This window comes from Typopeltis vanoorti, chromosome 15, assembly GCF_054136105.1.
Source record: "Typopeltis vanoorti isolate ZY-2024b chromosome 15, IOZ_Tvanoo_1.0, whole genome shotgun sequence".
In the NCBI taxonomy this organism is placed as follows: domain Eukaryota; kingdom Metazoa; phylum Arthropoda; class Arachnida; order Uropygi; family Thelyphonidae; genus Typopeltis; species Typopeltis vanoorti.
Genome location: NC_143563.1, coordinates 83,398,861 through 83,420,755, shown reverse-complemented (window position 1 = coordinate 83,420,755; position 21,895 = coordinate 83,398,861). Strand labels below are relative to the sequence as shown.

At 34.4% G+C, this 21,895-nt stretch overlaps 1 protein-coding gene across 1 annotated transcript in view; it reads right to left on the bottom strand.

Moving 5' to 3' along the window:
• Window positions 1-330: 330 nt before the first annotated feature.
• Window positions 331-21,895, bottom strand: part of ergic53 (lectin, mannose binding protein ergic53) — a 229,324-nt gene continuing 207,759 nt past the window's right edge. Inside the window, exons 13-15 of the mRNA XM_090404652.1 lie at window positions 21,206-21,377; window positions 10,698-10,804; window positions 331-2,594 (exon numbers count right to left, since the gene is read on the bottom strand). Of these exons, the coding sequence (XP_090260778.1) occupies window positions 2,558-2,594; window positions 10,698-10,804; window positions 21,206-21,377 (316 nt within the window). The 3' untranslated portion in view covers window positions 331-2,557. The remainder of the gene's footprint in view (window positions 2,595-10,697; window positions 10,805-21,205; window positions 21,378-21,895) is intronic.

The window sequence follows — 21,895 nt, the reverse complement described above, 5'->3', positions numbered from 1 at the left end:
AATAAATAATAATAATAATGACTATTGGAATTTGAATGTGACAAAATTACATTCTAATATACCAATAAAAGATGTTCAATATATCTCCTGTCTCATTACTTTATAGCCACATCCCATATTTCACATAAAAAAAACTGGAAAGTTACTAAGAAAATTTAAACTTTTACACTACTAAATATACTGATCAATACATAGTATTGCTATATTATTTATTCTCTTATACTGTTTTTATTAATTTAATATTAATCATAACAAACCAAAGTATTAATTATACAAGATTATGGTTATTATATGTACTTTATATATTTGGAGAATAATGAAATTTTGAAGGACAAATCTTTAAATCTTTTATTAAGATTACATTAAGATCTGAACACAGTCTTCAAGGGTACATCTTTCAAAAAAACAAACTTGGAGCTTTTTTTTAAATTTAATAATTCAATAAGTACAAAACTAAACATGATTCCGAATATGCCATTTATTATTCTGAGGATTTCCCTAATATTGAATGAAAGTTTTTTTTAAATCTTAATGTAGTTCTACTGCTGATAAAAAAATTACAAACCAGTTATGAAATCATAATGCTCACCCCACATTACATGTTAATGAAACATTATGAAGTAATGCATGACAAATTTAACAAAGTGAAATGTATGTCTATATATTTCATTCTTGTGATAAGATAAATCTGCTTTTAACTTATGTTCAATTCTGGACTTGACAAAAAAAATTTAAAAAAATAAAAATAATAATAAAATATACATATTTTTTTTTTAACAAGGAATACTTTGTCTATAGCAAAACATGTTTTTCCAATTATAAAATGAAATTTATGCATAAAAAAGGATTAGAACACATTTTATGCTCCTAAACTGAAACAGCTTTGTATACATACAAATACAAATGGTAATCTTGAATGTAAACTTGTAAATCTTGAATTTCTGGAAGTTTGGAGTTGCAAGTTTCAGGTAAAACTTCGCTGGATTAACTCATGGTGAAAAGATAACGATGGTATCAAGTCTCAAATGGATGAAATGATTTTCATTGTCAAATATTTTAGAACTTGAAGATTAATTGAAATACATGAACCACCACAGCATTTTCTTTAGACAATATGCCATTCCAACTATATTTACTTGTAAAAATTTCTTCCTATCAAATATTACACAGCCATTTAACATATGCAAATTGATTAGTTCATTTGTATTAATTACTTTTCAAAATTTAAATGCTGCAAAAATATTTGCAAATATTTTACTTTAGGCACACAGAAATAATATTATGCAACTGTTTATTATTGAACAGCACTTGTTCACAAAACTGACTCAAAAAAATCCTTCATCAATCAGAGGCAGTTCAGTTAGAATTCAAGCTTATTGTGATCCAGTTTAGCTTTTGTATATTCTCATATTTTTTTTAAGATAATAAAAATAAATAATGGACAATATACATGAAAATGATCAAAGGCATGAGGACAATATAGTAGGCTGAGAGAACAATACGCTCATTTTGATTTAATAAAATCTTGTGATGATCATTTAGAAGTTCAGTGAATTTTTCTTTAGAAATGAAAATAATTTGTCCATGCAGAAAAATTCATTCTCCAAAATGGCAACTGATAGAAATATCTTTCTTTTACTCATTTCTGATTTCATATATAGCACTTTAAGAAGTGATCACTGTTGTACTGGTTTGGAAAGAAATGATCCTCTAATTTTTAGTGCTAATCTCATAACATAAAAATCTAGTCACTGGTCCCAATGCAAGCATGGCCTCCCTCTCACATACAAAATTACACACTAGTCATTTCAAACTAAATTTGCATTTCACTTTATAAATATAAAGCATACAATTATTGTATCCAATTAAATACTTCCAAAAATCATTTAATATAGGTAATGGGGAACAAAATTCCCTTTATGATATTTATCCCTCATGTAATATTTTAAATGTAGCTTCAAATTTTAACAATGAAAAAAAAAATAATAATAATAATAACCACAACGTATATCTTTTCATAACAAGTTGTCATTTAACATATGGATGGACTACTAAGACTGGCATCAGATTTCAAATGCATCCTTCAGACTAATTTTCAAATATGCAGTCCATACTTGAAAGTTTACCCTGTAAGAATTTTACCATTAAAGTATAAAGAGTATTAACAGTTCAAGCTATAAATGTAATGATGGTCCCAAGTTATTTAAATAACAGAAAAATTCACTTCTTTTTTTTTTTTTTAATATAATCACAGAATGTCTCTAAAAAAAAATATTCAGTGGGGAAAGAAACTAAAAGATGAATTTAAAAAAATATCACTTATTATCCTATTTTACTCCGTATAATTGGCATTTTGTACATCAACTTCACATCGTCTCTCTATATTATGGAAATGTTTTTATGATGAAAATGTAATAAAACCTATTTCTGCCCCAACACACTTTCACCCAGAGTCCTATATATTACACCACTAAGTCTGGAAGACTTCAGTGCCTTTTATGAACTTTTCATGTGATGATCAAGTCCAGAGGATGAGCTTACTAGTCTTACATTCTTATTAATAGAATTTCTTTGCTTGTGATTCTTTGTTATTCCTATTAAAAGAGGAGAAAAGTGATGAAACAACAAATTATAAAATTGGACAAATAAAAATATTCAGAAGTATTAATAGTATGGTGAATTAATAGCAAGTTTAATCACTTTAAGGAGATAATTTTATTATGGCATAGACCTTTAGAAGCAAATCAGCATAATTGCATTTTTCCTCTGATTAGATAACTACATAATGTCATTACACTGTCAATGAAAAAAAAAAAAAAATAATAGCAGCAAGCTATGGGGAAAATTCATTGTCTATCACCTATTTTGTTTTGACATAATTGAGTTATTTTGTGAAAGCATGATGCCACATTCAAATATCTGTGTGAGAGAGAGATATCAAAGAATAGTCAGAACCTGATAGAAACCATCTGCATTATAAAAACCTAATGCCAAGGGACAAGCAATTCCATGGATGATCAAAAGTAGTATCAGTGTAGTGTATTGGTATTTTAACAATAATCATGTAAAAAACATATCAACAAACAATAATCTGTGGTACTTACAGGGACCTATCCAGACTGGTTTTTGTGACCATAATTTTAGGATAAGGTGGTTGTCTTATGCCTAAGTATATATTCTTGTGCATAAATTATGTGTTCTCCAGGTAAGTTCAGCTGCTTAAGGAATGAAAAACCTTGCTATCTTGTATGAAAATAGATAACTCATCATCTTTTATCCCATGCCAACTCAGTTTATTCTAGTCTCTATTTCCATATTTAATTTGCCACCTTCACTCTAAATTGTGCCCAAATATTTGAAGTGTTTTTACTCATTCTACATTCCATTCAAATGATTGCAAATGAATTGGGGGAGAGGGAAAGCAAAGAAAGAAGACGTCATACCTAAAATGGCTTTTAGGTATGACCTAATCATATCCGTTTGCTGCTCAGGAGACCAAATCTGCATTAGTGATTTCCATATCACTTACATGTCAATATTCATTTCAATATCACAATTATCCTTTGTTGTATTTGCAAATTTTGCTATGTGACCTTTAAACTTCAACTTGCCATCAACCATAACTCCAACATCTCTAGCCTCATCAGGTACTCCAAGTATAATCCTATCCATATAATATGATGTTGAATATTGCATCATGCCAAATTTCATAACTTTGCATTTACTAACATTGAATTAACAACCATTAATGTTTTCCCACACTCCAAATCACTCTGTAAATACTACATATTAGTAACATCTGTGATTGCCCTCTTCTGAAGGTATCTTTGTCAGCCCCTTTCCATCATTAACATATGGTTTAAACAACAATGGTCCAAGAACTGATCCCTGGGGCCCACCACTGGTCACCTTAAATCTAGCAGATTCACACCATCCATGTACTGCTTTCTGACACCTGTCAGCCATCCATTTATCCAAGCTAATAGTTTATATTTTAATCCCATATTCTCTAGTTCATGCAACAGTTGTTCATGTAGTATCCTATCAAATGTCTTAGCAAAGTCCAACAGTATTAGTGTATCCATTCCCTTATCCATCTCAGTCATAGCATCATTATAAAATATGAACAAATGGCTCAGACATGACCTCACTCTAGTAAACTCATATTGTTCCTTGCAAAGTATATCTTGTTTGTCCACCCGTTTCTGTATTCGAGTTCTTACCAACTTCTCTACAATGCTTACAATTAAAATGCAATGGGATTATCATACATTCTTTCCATTATTGTGGGATCATTCTTGAGTTAAGACTCGAATTACATAAACATATCAAGAGCCTAGCCAGTTTGGCTGAACATTCCTTTAGCACATATGCTGATATATCACATGTCCCAACTGCCAAATTCTTATCCAGGTTATTCAACAGCACTAGAACTTCCTTCTCTTGCATCTCTATTTCCGCATCCAATGTAGTGGTAGTACTGGTAATTGATAGGTTGATAGATCTTGATGCAAGAACTCATTATTTGAACTACCTCATCTGGTTCTGATACTAGGATACCATCTACATAAATTTATTCTTCTGCATTCATTCTTTGTTTTACTTGCAGCACAACAATAAAATTCTTTTGGATTGCTTTTAGCCTGTACAGCCAATTTCTTTTCATACTTCAACTTAACTTTCCATACAATACCCTTAACTTTTCTGGCCTGAGCTTTATATATTTCATAAAACTTCTCACTCTTATTCTCATGATATTCCTCCTGTGTCATTTTCTTGTGGATCTCTGGGTATTTAATTAGATTGCACATCCATTTCACACTCATTGTATTTGTTCTTCAGATTCTAGAGACACATTCAGATACTGTATGATTTAAGCATCTTTTCAAAGCTTTCCATCACTGCTTAGTTCTTTCCCATTCAGCAACTGATACTATGGGACCAAAGAGAGTATTCTCCTGAGTTTTTCATAATTTCCATGTTGAGAACCAAGGGTTGGACAAGGATAATAGGGATTGAGTGGAGTGGGGAATGAAGGCTCATTCCAACAAGGATCATTTCACTTGGTCAGCATTTGTATTTAGATTAAGAGAGGAACCAGTCAGACCATGAAAAGAGGCATAAAAATTTAAGTCCAATGGAAACTGACCAAATCTAACTGGGTCATCTCAGCTGGAATCACTGTAATGCCAAAGAACTAGTTTTAGACTGGCAAAAGGAAACTAATACCTATAGTATATTTTGGAGGGAGAGGGCCAGAATGTTGGAAGAAAATGAGAATTATCTTGTATTCATTCTTGTGAGGTAGGCAAACAATTTGTGTTAGATCATTACTGATAGCAAATATTTGAGCTTCCACACCAGTTGATTGAAATCAGAGATGCGGAGTCAATTAATGCATCAAATGAAGCAGATTGAACTGATAAGATTCAGGATAAACTGACTTTTGAGATGGAATGTAATGTGAGATCTAACAAAGGTGCATGTTCTTCCCCACTTTTAGAGGTATCAGGCATAATGTACCCAGAATAACAAGTAAATTGTTTTTTTATAAGATGCTAGTTAAGCTTTGATAAAGGATAACAGATTGGGATTTAACTACTAATTTGTGGTGGTGGTGGTACATGTTAATATCTGTGTTAAAGTCCTGGATATCAATATTTTTCTTTTTTTGTGTACATTTCTAATATTGCATTTTTTATGAGAGATTAATTTTAGAATGTAGCTTTACTATTATTTATTTTCTTGGCTTCATGCTTGATTTATTATATACAGAGTAGGAGCATGCAACAGGGATGAAAGTTCATAAATTCAGACTCCCTCCAGGCATATACTACAGGGTGATCATAAAGTCACGCAACCGAAAGTTTGAATTTGTACCAATTTCTTCGAAATTGTTATAATCATTCCTTACACCACTAGATGTCACCATCATATTACTACAAACTATCGGTTGCATGACATTACGATCACCCTGTGGTAGCTTTGTTCACTGTGGAAGTGAAATGTTCTTCTTCCCATCCGCAGCGAGTTTTCATTTGGGAAATTATTTCACTAATCATTTTTACACGTCTTGCCGAGGAATTTAAGGAGAAATATATGCATGTAGCAGTCCCTCAGAAGTCAATGATAACAAGATTGGCAGCATTTTTGGGAAACTGAATCTGTTGAGGATAGGAAACGTTCCAGAAGACCCTCCATTTTGACTGACGATAAAATGGATGAAGCAAAGAGCACTGCAGCAGTCCTGAACAAAAAGCCTCAGGAAACTTGGCATGTAATCATCAACGCTATATGGTAGTGCATAGAAAGCTGCAAGATCATTACACCTTCATCCAAATCGTATGCACTCAAGTCCATGAACTGAAGGACCCAGATAAGGCAAACAAATAATCTTCTGCAGATGGTTACACTCATTCATCGAAGAACATGGTATAGAAATGCTTGATACAGTTTTCTTCAGTGACGAGCCCTGGTTTCACCTCAGTAGGTATGTGAATAGTCAAAACAATACAATTTGGTCATGTGAAAATCCACATGCTTTTCATGAAAAAGTTTTGCATTCTCAAAAAAATTGGAGTATGGTGTGCAATATAATGCCATTGTATAGTCGGATCCATTTTCTTTGAAACGATGGTAAATAGTTCATTTACCAAGACATCACACAGTTCATGGCACTCCTTGTTGTCAGTGAATGCCATTGTGGTTCCAGCAAGACAGTGCCAAATGTCAAATAGTAATGTACATTTTTTGCAAGAATTTTTTGGTGACTGTCTCATCTCGAAAGAATTGTGGGTGCCAAGATCACCAGATTTATCACCATATTTGAGATACTTCCTCTTTGGAAGTATCTCAAGGTACTGTTTATCGAAATAATCCTCACACACTTAACTAAAAATGAACAATTCAACGGTGATTGAAAACATCAGTGTGCAGGTGCTTCACAAGGTGCCATCAAACCTGATAAAAAATGATTTTGCATTCACAAAGGAGGTGTTCACTTTCAACACATGTTATAATGAGGTTTCCTATTCCTCTTTTATTATAAAGGTCCAATTATAACCTGTATTTGTAGCTGTTTAATTTTTCTCATACTTGTAATTAACTTGAAACAGGTATGTGTTATTTCTGGGTTGTGTGACTTTACGATCAAGCAAGCAACGACTCAGGAAGGGAACATTAGGGCTATCCCAGATGCTACACTAGCATCACAGCAAGCCTTGGGCTGTGACCCTGTACCATGAGGTGGGAGGTTACTACAACACTGTTGATCTTTGCAAGCAAGTCCACTAGCCAATTGATCCTGGCAGGGCAATCTAGGACAACCCATCTTGCTATTTTGAAGTTGTTTTTTCCCCACTCTTTTATGCAATGACTATAACTTGTATACCGATTACGAAGAATATATTTTTCAAAACATGGATTAACACAGCATTCTAAGTTTGCCTAACTCTTCTCTGATGAGAACCAATATCTAGTAAAAATGAAAATTACTCATAAAGAACAAATATACACACTCCTGAGCAAAGATCTATGTTGTGCCTTTCAAGCAGTGTAATATACGGCAAGTCATTCCACAGGTTGTATTTGCTGCAAGTTCTCAAGCCCACTTACCGTTTTGGAAGATAAACCTTTCTAAACTGTAATATTTATGTGATATAATAAATATTACGGTTTACTGTAATATTTATTACAGTAAACTAATAATACTGTAATATTATTGTAATATAATAATGAAAGGTATATTTGCTTATATTTTAATTAACTAGTAGACTGCCCATCACAATAAACACGTCAGCTAGAGCATGCAATATAAATGAAATGTACAAAATCCTGAAGTTACCTTAATATTGTAAATGTTGCAGCAACAAAATAGTTCCTTTCTAGATATGGAGATTCTTTGCAGTGTCCGAAACTGTGAATGTAATTTCTCAATCAAAAACAAATTATTCTCTAGGGATATATATATATATTATTCTTTTTCCCCTTTATTCCATTACATTTGTTCATTCTTTCTCTATCAAAGAAACAACTACATTTAGGTTCAATATAATACATGGATGTTTGGCCCCCCCCCCAACAATTGTACACACCCTCTTCATTCTGGTTAACACTTAACACATTGACTGCTGCCAAGTAAAAATTATCTTTTAATGGTCATACTATACTTTGTTGCAGACTAGCCAATGAAGGCATTTCAAATACGTGAATGGGATGCTTGGAGTGAGTACACAATAAGTATAGTGAAATCTGGCTAAATACTTTTTTTTTCCACAAGTGAATAAATGAGAAAATAACACCACAAACTTGCAAAATAAGTTTGTGGTACTACAAAAATTGCAACAGCAGAGTAATACTAACACATTTTCAGAGCTTGCCAGTTTATATTAGTGGTGCAAAGGTTCTTGACAATGCAGGAAAGGAATATTTAACTCATTAGATGTTAGCATCACCATTGCACTAAACATCAACATACAGGTATGAACTAATTTTTCTTTGGGAACCAATATATGAGATAACCTGTGGTGAGATATCTCAGACAGCATATATAAAAGAATTCTATCCATATGCTAGCTACAAGATAATTTGATTTTGCTTCCTTTACTAACGAAAGTTTGTAAGGACAATGAAAAAATGAAAAACTAATAGTATATTAGTTTTTAATATACTAAATAATATATAATAATTATTTAGTATATTAATATATATATAATAATTATTTAGTATATTAATATATGTATATACATTTAAATAATATATATATTTTGAAGGGGAAAATACTAACAACCTTTTGGTATCAGTGACAAGTTGACATATTGGGTAATGACAGTCAACATGTTATACAGTCAGCTTGTATTTCCAGGTATGATTAAGCTGGACAAGATGTTACTGACAATACTAGATTTCACGATTATTTGTCATTATTAACTTCCTATTCGTCTTGTCCTTTCTCGTAGGGCAGAGTAGATATATATACAGTAAAACCCCTTTTTATGTTTCCGCAATTTATTTTTCCTGCCATTTACGTAATTTTCCGTTGGTCCCGTCTTAAGGCCTATTCTTTACCGCCATTAACAACTTGATGCGGATGTTATTTCGAGTGATTTGCAATTTTTTTCTCGGGTGGCAATACTGATTTTTGAATCGATTTCTGCGGAAATCTGCACATTTCTGTTCCCAAATTGCTTTCGGCTGTAGTTTCGCTTCCGCCATCATGGTGACCTGCATGCTCTTGCAGTAATTTAGTGATGAGCGATACCGAGATTTTTCAATCACAGTACGAATTGATATTACAGAATTTCTGCTACTTAATTTAGCGTGTGAAAGTTGCTTTCAAGTTGCGGTGGTGGATTATCCATGTTAGTAACATGGAGAAAAAAGACAGAAAATGTATTTCAGTAGAAGAAAAGATGGCAATTCTGTGACGTAGATTGACATGCCGGAACATGTGTGCATTTAGCAAAAGATCTTAGACTCTCTGTGTCCACTTTGAACGCGATAGTAAAAAAACAAATCAAGCATTGAACTCAATGCAAAGCAATCTGGCGCTATGTCAAAAAAAAAAAAAAAACGAAAAGCAAAAACAATTAAAAAGATTTTTTTAAATAGGTAAATGTAAGTAATTGTAAATTCATTTATTTTCAGTTATTAAATTTTGTAATCGAGTATGTAGACTCACATACTAGCAGTAAGTCATCTTTCAGCCTTTTTTTTAATGTTTTTTACACTTTCCTGCTATTTACACTTTTTTCCATCAGTCCCCTGAAAAGCGTTAAAAAAAAGGGGTTTTACTGTATATATGTAGATATATATATATATATATATATATATATATATGTTACCGCTAAAGTGCGAAAACCGTTAATGGGCACATTACCTAGCTAATCTGCAGATTAACTGATTTGCTCCGTTAACGTGCGGAGTCAAGAGTTTTCCGCATTTTAGCTACGTAACGTGCACATTAACGGCTTACGTATCGTTAAAGTTCAAAAGTTTGTTTCTCTCATTTCCTTTCCCTACTCCTTCCCCCCTCTCCCTCCATTTTTAATTTGGTTTTTTAATAAGTAAACATAATTTTATCATATGATTTTTTTCTTAATTGTATTAATTGATTGATGATTGATTCTATCAACTAATTTGTCAATTGTTTGATTGTATTAACTTGATTCTTTAGATATCGAAAAATAAATAAATAACATTATGTTAATTTAAGCGTACAGAAACGTTGCTGTTGTTCCAGCAAAGATCTTATTTTCACTTTAACGAGTGCCTAGTAGGTAATGTGCAGATTACCTAGGTAATTCGAGAAATGAAACAATTTTCCGCACATTAACGGATCACCGTAGTTAATCTGCACAATACCTAGATAATCTGCAGAATAACTGATTTCTGCACTTTCGCGGTAACAAATATACACATTGTATTTTATAAACAAGGGTTAGCAAATTTTTACAATAAACACATCAATCACTAGTTTAATAAAAGGATCACCATTCCAAACATTCAAATGGTATCAAAGCAACTTCATTACTTCAACATACAAATCTAGGTCCATAGCTATGATTTGGAATAAAACTAGTCCTGTCACATCTTGTATCATGAGATACCATCAGAATCTTAATATTGTTTTACCTTGCATATTTAGCTTCATAAAAATATGAAATTCCTAAATTAAAGAATGCAAGAGCAATACTTACTGATACATCATATAACCAATCATTATTGCAAGCTGTAATCCCATAAACACAAAAAAGTAAAGCGGTGTAAGACAATTTACTGCCTGAAGAGGTGGACATGGATTACTCTGGGGGAAAAAAAAAAAAAAAAAAAGAATAGTTTTTAAAACACTAAGACAAAAAGCATGTTATTTAATAACTTTTTTAAATTTCAAATTAATTGCTGATTGAAACTTACCAATTCAAGAGGTTTCTAAACATAATAAAAACTGATTCAATAATTAAAATCTGTCCTTACACTAAAGCTTTGAATAAAAGTTTTTTGTTTTTTAATCTTTTAATAATTTTCTGTTGGCTAAAGATTTGCTATGACCAACTAATTTGGGCTTCTCAATCTAATTTTACTCAGAAAGATTGATTAATCCTATCCCCCTAGTCTATGTAAATCAGCTGTATCTGTTCAAACTGTAATATTTGTTGATGGGAGAAGAACCTGAGAGGCAAAAAAAAAAAAAAAAAAAAAAAAAAAAAAAAAAAAAAAAAAAAAAAAAAAACAGACCTTTATAAAAGACTGTCACTCCTATTCAGATTTAAAGTTCCTCATTTCCTGGGTGAGATTCAGAGCCACCTCTGACAGAAGTGATTTTTAGGTGTTTCCCAACATGCATTAACTTGATTAGATTTATTTGGTCTGGCGGCTTATACAGTCGTTGTTCATGACTATTTTTTTAAAGGAAATTACAATGTAAAGTAAATATTAATTAGAATAAATTTAATTGAAATTTCCAATATTTCAGCAAAGTCTAACTGTCATCATCACAGTATATACAGTACAAACCAGTATGTGCAAGCAGTCACTAACCGGGTAAACGAGACTGAAGCATAGCATTCTAAGATAATGCTTCATAGTGACCTAGAATGGGAGTTCTTGGATGTTAGGAGAAAGAATACTTCAAAAATTTGAGGCAGTTTCATGCAGCCAACTTTGTTGAGGTTTGGGTTGTTCTTTAAGGCTGCATCCGATTTTAGGAATAGCCTTTTGCGCAATATTTGTTAAGGTGGAGTAAGGTGGTCTTTTTCCAGTGTATCCTGTGGTGGGTGTTCAAAGCATGGTCAGCAGTCCTAGTGATCATAAGTGAAACTGGATGTAGTCCTTAGGCTTGCCAATTCTGATGTTGGCTGTCCTGCCTGTATGGCCATAGTAGGACAGTTTACACCTGCAAGGAACCTGGTAAATGCCTGGAAGGTCTAGGGACAGTAGCTGATCTTTGCTGGAGCCAATAAGAGAAGCCATTTTTTATCATCATCAAATTCCTGCCATGTACCCTCAAGGTGTTTAAAGGATATGAAATATGAAAGGATATGAAATATTTAAAGGGTACTACATGAAAAATTTACATCATTACTAACTTCCTATCTACAATTTTCCACCAAATCAGTCTGCTACTTGTCAAGACTCACATTATCAGATCTTATATTATTATTATTTAAGGCACTTTGTACCGTATCAATCCACCTATACCTTGGTCTTCCTCTGCGTCGTTTTCCTGCCAACCTGGCAGAGAACACTTGTTTTGCTAGTCTTTCCTCGCCCATTCTGTTTAAGTGACCATACCGCCTGAGATTAGAATCTGCTAACGCATTCCTGGATGCAGACAATATCAAGTTCTTTCCTAATATCCTCGTTTTTAATATGATATTGCCATTGATGCCATCTGTTCATGTCTCTAATCTTTCTCAGGACTCTCATATCTGCGGTCTCTAGTCTTTGATTAAGTGTTTTATTTCTAAACCAGTTTTCAGATCCATAAGTTAAAATTGGCTTGAATACCGTCTTGTATACAGCTAATTTAGTGTTCTGACTAATTTCTCTCTTATTCCATATGAATTTATTCAATTGACTTCATATCATACCAGCTTTGTTGATTCCGTTGTTTATTTCCATATTCAATTTACCATCTTCACTAAAAATCATGCCTAAGTTGCTGAAATGTTTTACTTGTTCTACGGGCTCTCCGCTCACAACGCAGTTGACACTTTCAACGATTCTGCCTATTTTCATTGTCTTTGTCTTTTCATTGCTGACCTTCATACCATATCTATTACAACAAGTTATTGAATTTAGTCAGGGAATCTTGCAGACTTGTAGCGGATTTATTTAGAAGTATAACATCGTCCGCATAAAGCAAAGAGCTGACATTAATATCTCCAGTTTTGATATCATGTTTAATACCGCTTTCCTTCATAATGTGATCCATATAGATAATGAATAACAGAGGGGATAACGTACATCCTTGTCTCACACCAGATTTAACAATAAACCATTTTCATGTACATCCTTCAATTCTAACTGCCGATTTACAACTCAAATACAGACTAAGTACTGCTTGCTATAATGCCCCACTGGCACCATATAAGCTGTAGCATATTGAATAGCTTCTCTCTTGGTACCTTGTCATATGCCTTTTGCAGATCAAAAAAACTTAAATACAGATCATTGTTATATTCCCATGATTTCTCCACTATTTGTCGTAAAGTGAAGATATCATCCTGACAGCCTCTATTTGGCCTGAATCCAGCTTGTTCTTCACCAAGCTTTTTTTCCACAATTCTTCAGCCGTTTCTCAAGTATACTGGCATATATCTTACCAGGAACACTCAGTAAGGAAATACCTCTGTAATTCTCACATTCAGTTTTATTTCCATTTTCATATATGGGTACTATTAGAGCTCTACTCCAATCATCGGGAATTTGCCCCTCTGTCCTAGCCTTCTGAACTATGCAGTGCAGCCACTGTAAGACTTCATCATCAAATTCCTGCTATGTACCCTCAAGGGGTGTACAGGATATGACAGCACTACATGAAAAAATTACATCATTACTAACTTCCTATCTACAATTTTCCTCCAAATCAGTCTGTTACTTGTCAAGACTCCAACATTATCAGATCTTATATTTCTATCGTCTAAGGCACTTTGTACCGTATCAATCCACCTATATCTTGGTCTTCCTCTGGGTCGTTTTCCTGCCAACCTGGCAGAGAAGACTTGTTTTGCTAATCTTTCCTCTCCCATTCTATTTAAGTGACCATACCACCTGAGATTAGCTCTGCTAATGTATTCCTGGATGCTGACAATGTCAAGTTCTTTCCTAATATCCTCATTTTTAATATGATATTGCCAATGATGCGATCTGTTCACGCCTCTAATCTTTCTCAGGACTCTCATATCTGCGGTCTCTAGTCTTTGGTCAAGTGTTTTACTTCTGACCCAGCCCTCAGATCCATAAGTTAAAACTGGTTTCAACACTGTCTTGTATACAGCTAATTTAGGGTTCCGACTAATTTCTCTCTTATTCCATATGAATTCATTCAATTGACTTCCCACCATACCAGCTTTGCTGATTCAGTTGTCTATTTCTATATTTAATTTACCATCTTCAGTAAAAACTGTGCCTAAATAGCTGAAATGTTTTACTTGTTTCACAGGTTCTCCATTCACAATACAGTTGACATTTTCAATGATTCTGCCTATTTTCATTGTCTTTGTCTTTTTATTGCTGACCTTCATATCATATCTATTGCAACAACTATTCAATTTAGTCAGAGAATCTTGCAGACTTGTAGCGGATTTATTTAGAAGTATAACATCATCTGCATAAAGCAAAGAGCTGACATTAACATCTCCAATTTTGATATCAGGTTTAATACCACTTTCCTTCATAATGTGATCCATATAGATAATGAATAACAGATTTAACATTAAACCATCTTCCTGTGCTTCATTCAATTCTAACTGCTGACTTACAACTCAAATAAAGACTAAGTATTGCTTGATATAATGCCCCATTGACACCATATAACTGCAGCATATCGAATAGCTTCTCTTTTGGCACCTTGTCATATGCCTTTTCCAAATCGACAAAACTTAAAAACAGATCTTTGTTATATTCCCATGCTTTCTCGACTATTTGTTGTAAAGTGAAGATCTGATCCTGACAGCCTATATTTGGCCTGAATCCAGCTTGTTCTTCACCAAGCTTTTCTTCCACAATTCTTTGCAACAGTTTCTCAAGTATACTGGCATAGATCTTGCCAGGAACACTCAGTAGGGAAATACCTCTGTAATTCTCACATTCAGTTTTATTTCCCTTTTTATATATGGGTACTATGAGGGCTCAACTCCAATCATTGGGAATTCGTCCCTCTGTCCAGACTTTCTGAACTATGCAGTGCAGCCACTGTAAGACATTTATACCACCATACTTCAGCATTTATGGTCGAATATCATCTACTCCTGCTGCCTTTCCACATTTCAAGACTTTCATGGCTTTTTCTACTTCAAGTATGGATATGTATTCCTGACTGCATGCCTGGTCAGTGTCATCACTGCTTGTTTCATTTAGCAGTGTTTCAAAGTAATTACTCAATACTTCAAGGATATCTTTTTCTCCTGTTTTCATGTCACCTTTATCATCTCTAACTCCTTTTACAGCATTCTTTCCTCCATTCCTAAGCTTCTTCAACAACCTCCAGAATATTTTGCCACCTTCTTGATATTTATTTTCTATATTCTTGCCAAAGTCCTCCCATGACTTTTGTTTAGCTAGTTTTACACACTGTTTAGCTTTCTTACATTTGTCTCTGTATTCTGTAAGAGTAAAAGCTGACTTATTTGCCAGGAACTTTTGATATGCTTTCTTCTTTTCCTTCACTGCCTCTTTAACTTCCTGTGTCCACCAGGGAGTTCTGATTTTTTTATCCTTGCACACAACCTCACCACATGCCTCTCTGGCAGAATCAATCAATGTTTTCTTCAGAGTTTGCCATTGAATCTCCAAGGTTTGATTCCTGTTCTCAAACTCTTTCATTTTCTTTTCAATAATCTTTCTGCATTTTAGTCTACAGCTCGCATCTGAGAGCTGCTCAACTTTTATTCGCTTTAAAAATTTCTTACATATTATTCTTTTCAATATGAAATTCAATTTTATCCTGCTCAAGACTAAATAGTGATCACTTCCAATTTCAAATCCTCTGTACACTCTGGTGTCCTGCACAAGGGAGAAGACATCACTAACAACAATAACATAGTCAATGAGACTTTTCTTATTCCTAGCCTCTTCTCTCCATGTGAATTTGTGCACATTTTTATGTTGGAACATGGTGTTAGTAATAACCAGTCCATGTCCTGAGCAGATATCCAACAGGTATTTGCCATTATTATTAGCTTTGCTCTTTTCTCCAAATTTTCCCAAAATATTTTTGTATGTCTGACTATCATTTCCTACTCTGCTATTTAGATCCCCAACAAAGACCAACTTTTCATTTTTCATTGTGTCAGTTGCTTTCTCTAAAGACTCAAAAAAATTCCTTCACTTCTACCTTAGTAGAACCTTCTGTGGGACCATAGGCACAAATAAGTCTCATTGTCCAGTTCCCCATTCTGATATTTGCCCACATCACTCTACTTGAGACTGCCTGCCATTCAAGAAGATTAGCCTCATATTTAGTGTTGAATACTATGGCTATGCCTTCTTTTCCTTGATTGTCATTGCCTGAATATAACATTTTGTATTTATTGCTCAGAAAGATCTCACCAGTTATTGTCTTTTTTTGTTTCAGTCACCCCTATTATGTCGATCTGATACTTATCAAATTCCTCAGCTAGCTCCATTTCTTTGCCATTCAGGCTTCCTATGTTGATAGTACTGATCTTTAACTCTGGTGATATTAAGTTGGGGTGTTTTTTCAGATTTGTTCCAGTAGCTGACTTTTCGCTGTTCGCCCTGGTTTCCTGGCAAAAACAACGGGGGCCTTGTTTAACTGGGCGACGCCCCAGCCGGCATGAAATTTTGTCATGTTGTACCATCATTTTTTATTTTGGTTTAATCAATAAGAATACAATTTGGTCGGCTAAATCCCAAATTGCCAGCCCATCCTCGTTTGTTCAGTATCAAAGTAGATACCCAACAGGGTGCACCACGAGAAGGTGAGGATTGGACATTAAGTCAGAAGCCCTGGTCGGTTCTCCGCATTCCTTTAAAGGCTATGTGGAGGTCTCCTCTCAGTTATACAGCTTTGACCCTTAAGCACCCCCACTGTAAGACTTTTATACCACCATACTTGAGCATTTCTGGTCGAATATCATCTACTCCTGCTGCCTTTCCACATTTCAAGACTTTGATGGCTTTTCTACTTCAAGTATGGATATGTATTATTGACTGTATGCCTGTTGAGTATTTTTTAGCACTGTTCTATCACTGCTTGTTTCATTTAGCAATTTTTCGAAGTAATTACTCCATACTTCAAGGATATCTTCTTCTTCAGAATATTTTGCCACCTTCTTGATATTTATTTTCTATGTTCTTGCCAAAGTTCTCCCATGACTTTTGTTTACCTAGTTTTACAAAGTGTTTAGCTTTCCTACATTTGTCTCTGTATTCTCTAAGAGCACAAGAAGACTTATTTGCCAGGAACTTTTGATATGCTTTCTTCTTTTCCTTCACTGCCTCTTTAACTTCCTGTGTCCATCATAAGGTTCTGATTTTTCTATCCTTGCAGACAACTTCACCACATGCCTCTAGCTGAATCCAAATAATTCTGTGCACTATTTTACCAACTTTTGCAGTATGCCCAGTGAACTTCAACTCTGTCAACCATTATTTCCAAGACTATGGCCTTGTCATTTTCCTGCAATCCTGCACCATCAGTGTGTTACACAGTATGTAACTTTTTCAACCCGAAGTTCATAATCTTACATTTTGCACCATTAAATTGACATTCATTATCCTTTACCCACAATACCAATTTTTTTAAATCATCCTCCAGAATGTCATATCCCCTTTATCAACTGTTGTCCTCCCTAGTTCACAACACCTTCTCAGTCATTGCTGTAATTGCTGCCACATTCAAAGAATAGTTCCCTTCCCTTCCAGAACAGAAACTACACCGAATCTATCACCATCCCATATAACTGGAGTAACTCTGAAAAAAGTGACAAAAAACAAACAAAAAAAAACCCCACATACTTTTACAGATCATATAAAAAAAAGGGGGGGAGGGGTGTTTAACAGTCAAAGCTGTATAACTGAGAGGAGACCTCCACATAGCCTTTAAAGGAATGCAGATAACTGACCAGGGCTTCTGACATAATGTCCAATCCTCACCATCTCGTGGTGCACCCTGTTGGGTATCTACTTTGATACTGAACAAACGAGGATGGGCTGGCAATTTGGGATTTAGCCGACCAAATTGTATTCTTATTGATTAAACCAAAATAAAAAATGATGGTACAACATGACAAAATTTCATGCCGGCTGGGGCGTCGCCCAGTTAAACAAGGCCCCCGTTGTTTTTGCCAGGAAACCAGGGCGAACAGCGAAAAGTCAGCTACTGGAACAAATCTGAAAAAACACCCCAACTTAATATCACCAGAGTTAAAGATCAGTACTATCAACATAGGAAGCCTGAATGGCAAAGAAATGGAGCTAGCTGAGGAATTTGATAAGTATCAGATCGACATAATAGGGGTGACTGAAACAAAAAAAGACAATAACTGGTGAGATCTTTCTGAGCAATAAATACAAAATGTTATATTCAGGCAATGACAATCAAGGAAAAGAAGGCATAGCCATAGTATTCAACACTAAATATGAGGCTAATCTTCTTGAATGGCAGGCAGTCTCAAGTAGAGTGATGTGGGCAAATATCAGAATGGGGAACTGGACAATGAGACTTATTTGTGCCTATGGTCCCACAGAAGGTTCTACTAAGGTAGAAGTGAAGGAATTTTTTTGAGTCTTTAGAGAAAGCAACTGACACAATGAAAAATGAAAAGTTGGTCTTTGTTGGGGATCTAAATAGCAGAGTAGGAAATGATAGTCAGACATACAAAAATATTTTGGGAAAATTTGGAGAAAAGAGCAAAGCTAATAATAATGGCAAATACCTGTTGGATATCTGCTCAGGACATGGACTGGTTATTACTAACACCATGTTCCAACATAAAAATGTGCACAAATTCACATGGAGAGAAGAGGCTAGGAATAAGAAAAGTCTCATTGACTATGTTATTGTTGTTAGTGATGTCTTCTCCCTTGTGCAGGACACCAGAGTGTACAGAGGATTTGAAATTGGAAGTGATCACTATTTAGTCTTGAGCAGGATAAAATTGAATTTCATATTGAAAAGAATAGCATGTAAGAAAGTTTTAAAGCGAATTAAAGTTGAGCAGCTCTCAGATGTGAACTGTAGACTAAAATACACAAAGATTATTGAAGAAAAAATGAAAGAGTTTGAGAACAGGAACCAAACCTTGGAGATTCAGTGGCAAGCCTTGAAGAAAACCTTGATTGATTCAGCCAGAGAGGCATGTGGTGAGGTTGTCTGCAAGGATAGAAAAATTAGAACTCCATGGTGCACACAGGAAGTTAAAGAGGCAGTGAAGGAAAAGAAGAAAGCATATCAAAAGTTTCTGGCAAATAAGTCAGCTTGTGCTCTTAGAGAATACACAGACAATGTGAGAAGGCTAAACACTGTGTAAAACTAGCTAAACAAAAGTCATGGGAGGACTTTGGCAAGAACATAGAAAATAAATATGAAGAAAGGTGGCAAAATATTTTGGAGGTTGCTGAATAAGCTTAGAAATGGAGGAAAGAGTACTGTAAAAGGAGTTAGATATGATAAAGGTGACATGAAAACTGGAGAAAAAGATATCCTTGAAATATGGAGTAATTACTTTTAGAAATTGCTAAATGAAACAAGCAGTGATAGCACAGTGGTAAAAAACACTCAACAAGCATACAATCAGGAATACATATCCATACTTGAAGTAGAAAAAGCCATCAAAGGCTTAAAATGTGGAAAGACAGTGGGAGTAGATGACATTTGACCAGAAATGCTGAAGTATGGTGTTATAAAAGTCTTGCAGTGGCTGCACTGCATAGTTTAGAATGCCTGGACAGAGGGACAAATTCCCGATGACTGGAGTAGAGCTCAGATAGTACCCATATATAAAAAGGGAAATAAAATTGAATGCGAGAATTACAGAGGTATTTCCTTACTGAGTGTTCCTGGTAAGATATATAATCAAGTATACTTGAGAAATAGTTCAGAAGAATTGTAGAAGAAAAGCTTGGTGAAGAACAAGCTGGTTTCCGAACAAATATAGGCTGTCAGAATCAGATCTTCACTTTACGACAAATAATTGAGAAAGCATGGGAATATAACAAAAATCTATACTTAAGTTTTGTCGATCTGGAAAAAGCATATGATAAGGTGCCAAGAAAGAAGCTATTCAATATGCTACAGTTATATGATGTCAATGGAGCATTATATCAAGCAATACTTAGTCTTATTTGAGTTGTATGTCAGCAGTTAGAATTGATGGAAGTACAGGAATGTTAAATCTGGTGTGAGACAAGGATGTACATTATCCCCTCTGTTATTCATTATCTATATGGATCACATTATGAAGGAAAGTGGTATTAAACATGATATCAAAATTGGAGATGTTAATGTCAGTTCTTTGCTTTATGCAGACAATGTTAATACTTATCAATAAATCCGCTACGAGTCTGCAAGATTCTTTGACTAAACTGAATAACTGTTGTAATAGATATGGTATGAAGGTCAGCAATAAAAAGACAAAGACAATGAAAATAGGCCGAATCATTGAAAATGTCAACTGCATTGTGAATGGAGAACCTGTGGAACAAGTGAAACATTTCACCTACCTAGGCACGATTTTTAATGAAGATGGTAAATGAAATATGGAAATAGACAACAGAATCAACAAAGCTGATATAGTAGGAAATCAATTGAATAAATTCATATGGAATAAGAGAGAAAATAGTTGGAACACTAAATTAGCTATATACAAGACAGTGTTCAAACCAGTTTTAACTTATGGATCTGAGAGCTGGGTGAGAAGTAAAATACTTGACCACAGATATGAGAATCCTGAGAAAGATTAGAGGCATGAACAAAGGCATCAATGGTAATATCATATTAAAAATGAGGATATTAGAAAGAATTTGACATTGTCAGCATCCAGGAATGCGTTAGCAGAGCTAATCTCAGGTGGCATGGTCATTTAAACAGAATGGGTGAGGAAAGATTGGCAAAACAAGAATTCTCTGCCAGGTTGGCAGGAAAACGACCCAGAGGAAGACCAAGATATAGGTGGACTGATACGGTACAAAGTGCCTTCAACGACAGAAATATAAGATCTGATATATTGGAGTCTTGACAAGTAACAGACTGATCTGGAGGAAAATTGTAGTTAGTAATGATGTTAATTTTTCGTGTAGTACTATCGTATCCTGTACACCCCCTTGAGGGTACATGGCAGGATTTTGATGATGATAGTAACCTGTAGCTACCCCTTCCCCAGTGCATCTTCGGTAAATGTTTAAGGAGAGATATACAATTCTTTAGGCATTGTATGACCTGCAAAAGAACCCCCCCCCCCCCTCATATGAGTTCCTGACTCCCTGGAGGTGTAAACATAATTTTATTAGCCATTCTTACCTGTGTTTTAGAATTAACTGCAGCTACATCACGTTTAACTATATTAAGGCCATCTTTTAATTCTTGAAATATAGTCTGGGCTTCGAATGCCTGCCCTCCACTTGGTTTAGATGGCTGATTTTGGTTAGTAAGAATATTACCTGTGCGTTGATGGATGTCCACAACAAATGCTCTAGGAAAAGAGAAAAAGAGGTAATTTTGAATGGCAGATAATTTAAACAGTACACAATTAAGAAGTCAAACTGATATTTCCCCTCTAAAGATAAAGTATGATAATTTAAAGTAAGGTCATTTTTTTTTAAATTTATTTTCTAAGTGCTTGTGTAAGACAAAAAATGGAACCTGACAAAAATTATGTTGTCTTTAAGATGATAGCTGGGTTCACTGAATCAACTGACAGCAGTGATATTCAATAGAATAATGATGGCTAATTGCAATATTAAGAAATACTATCTCACATTTAAGCTGTTAAGTGACAATCTGTGAGAAATGAGAATTAAATGTTTCTGGTCCTCTAAACACTATTACTTCATGACTTTGGCATGGTTTGTGGCTGAGACACATATACTGATGCCTCATGACCTATGTAATTCAACAAACCAAAAGCAGAAACTTCCAAAGACATTTGGGATGAATTATATATAACAAATCAAATAAGTAACAAAAAATTACCAGATGCATAAATTTTGC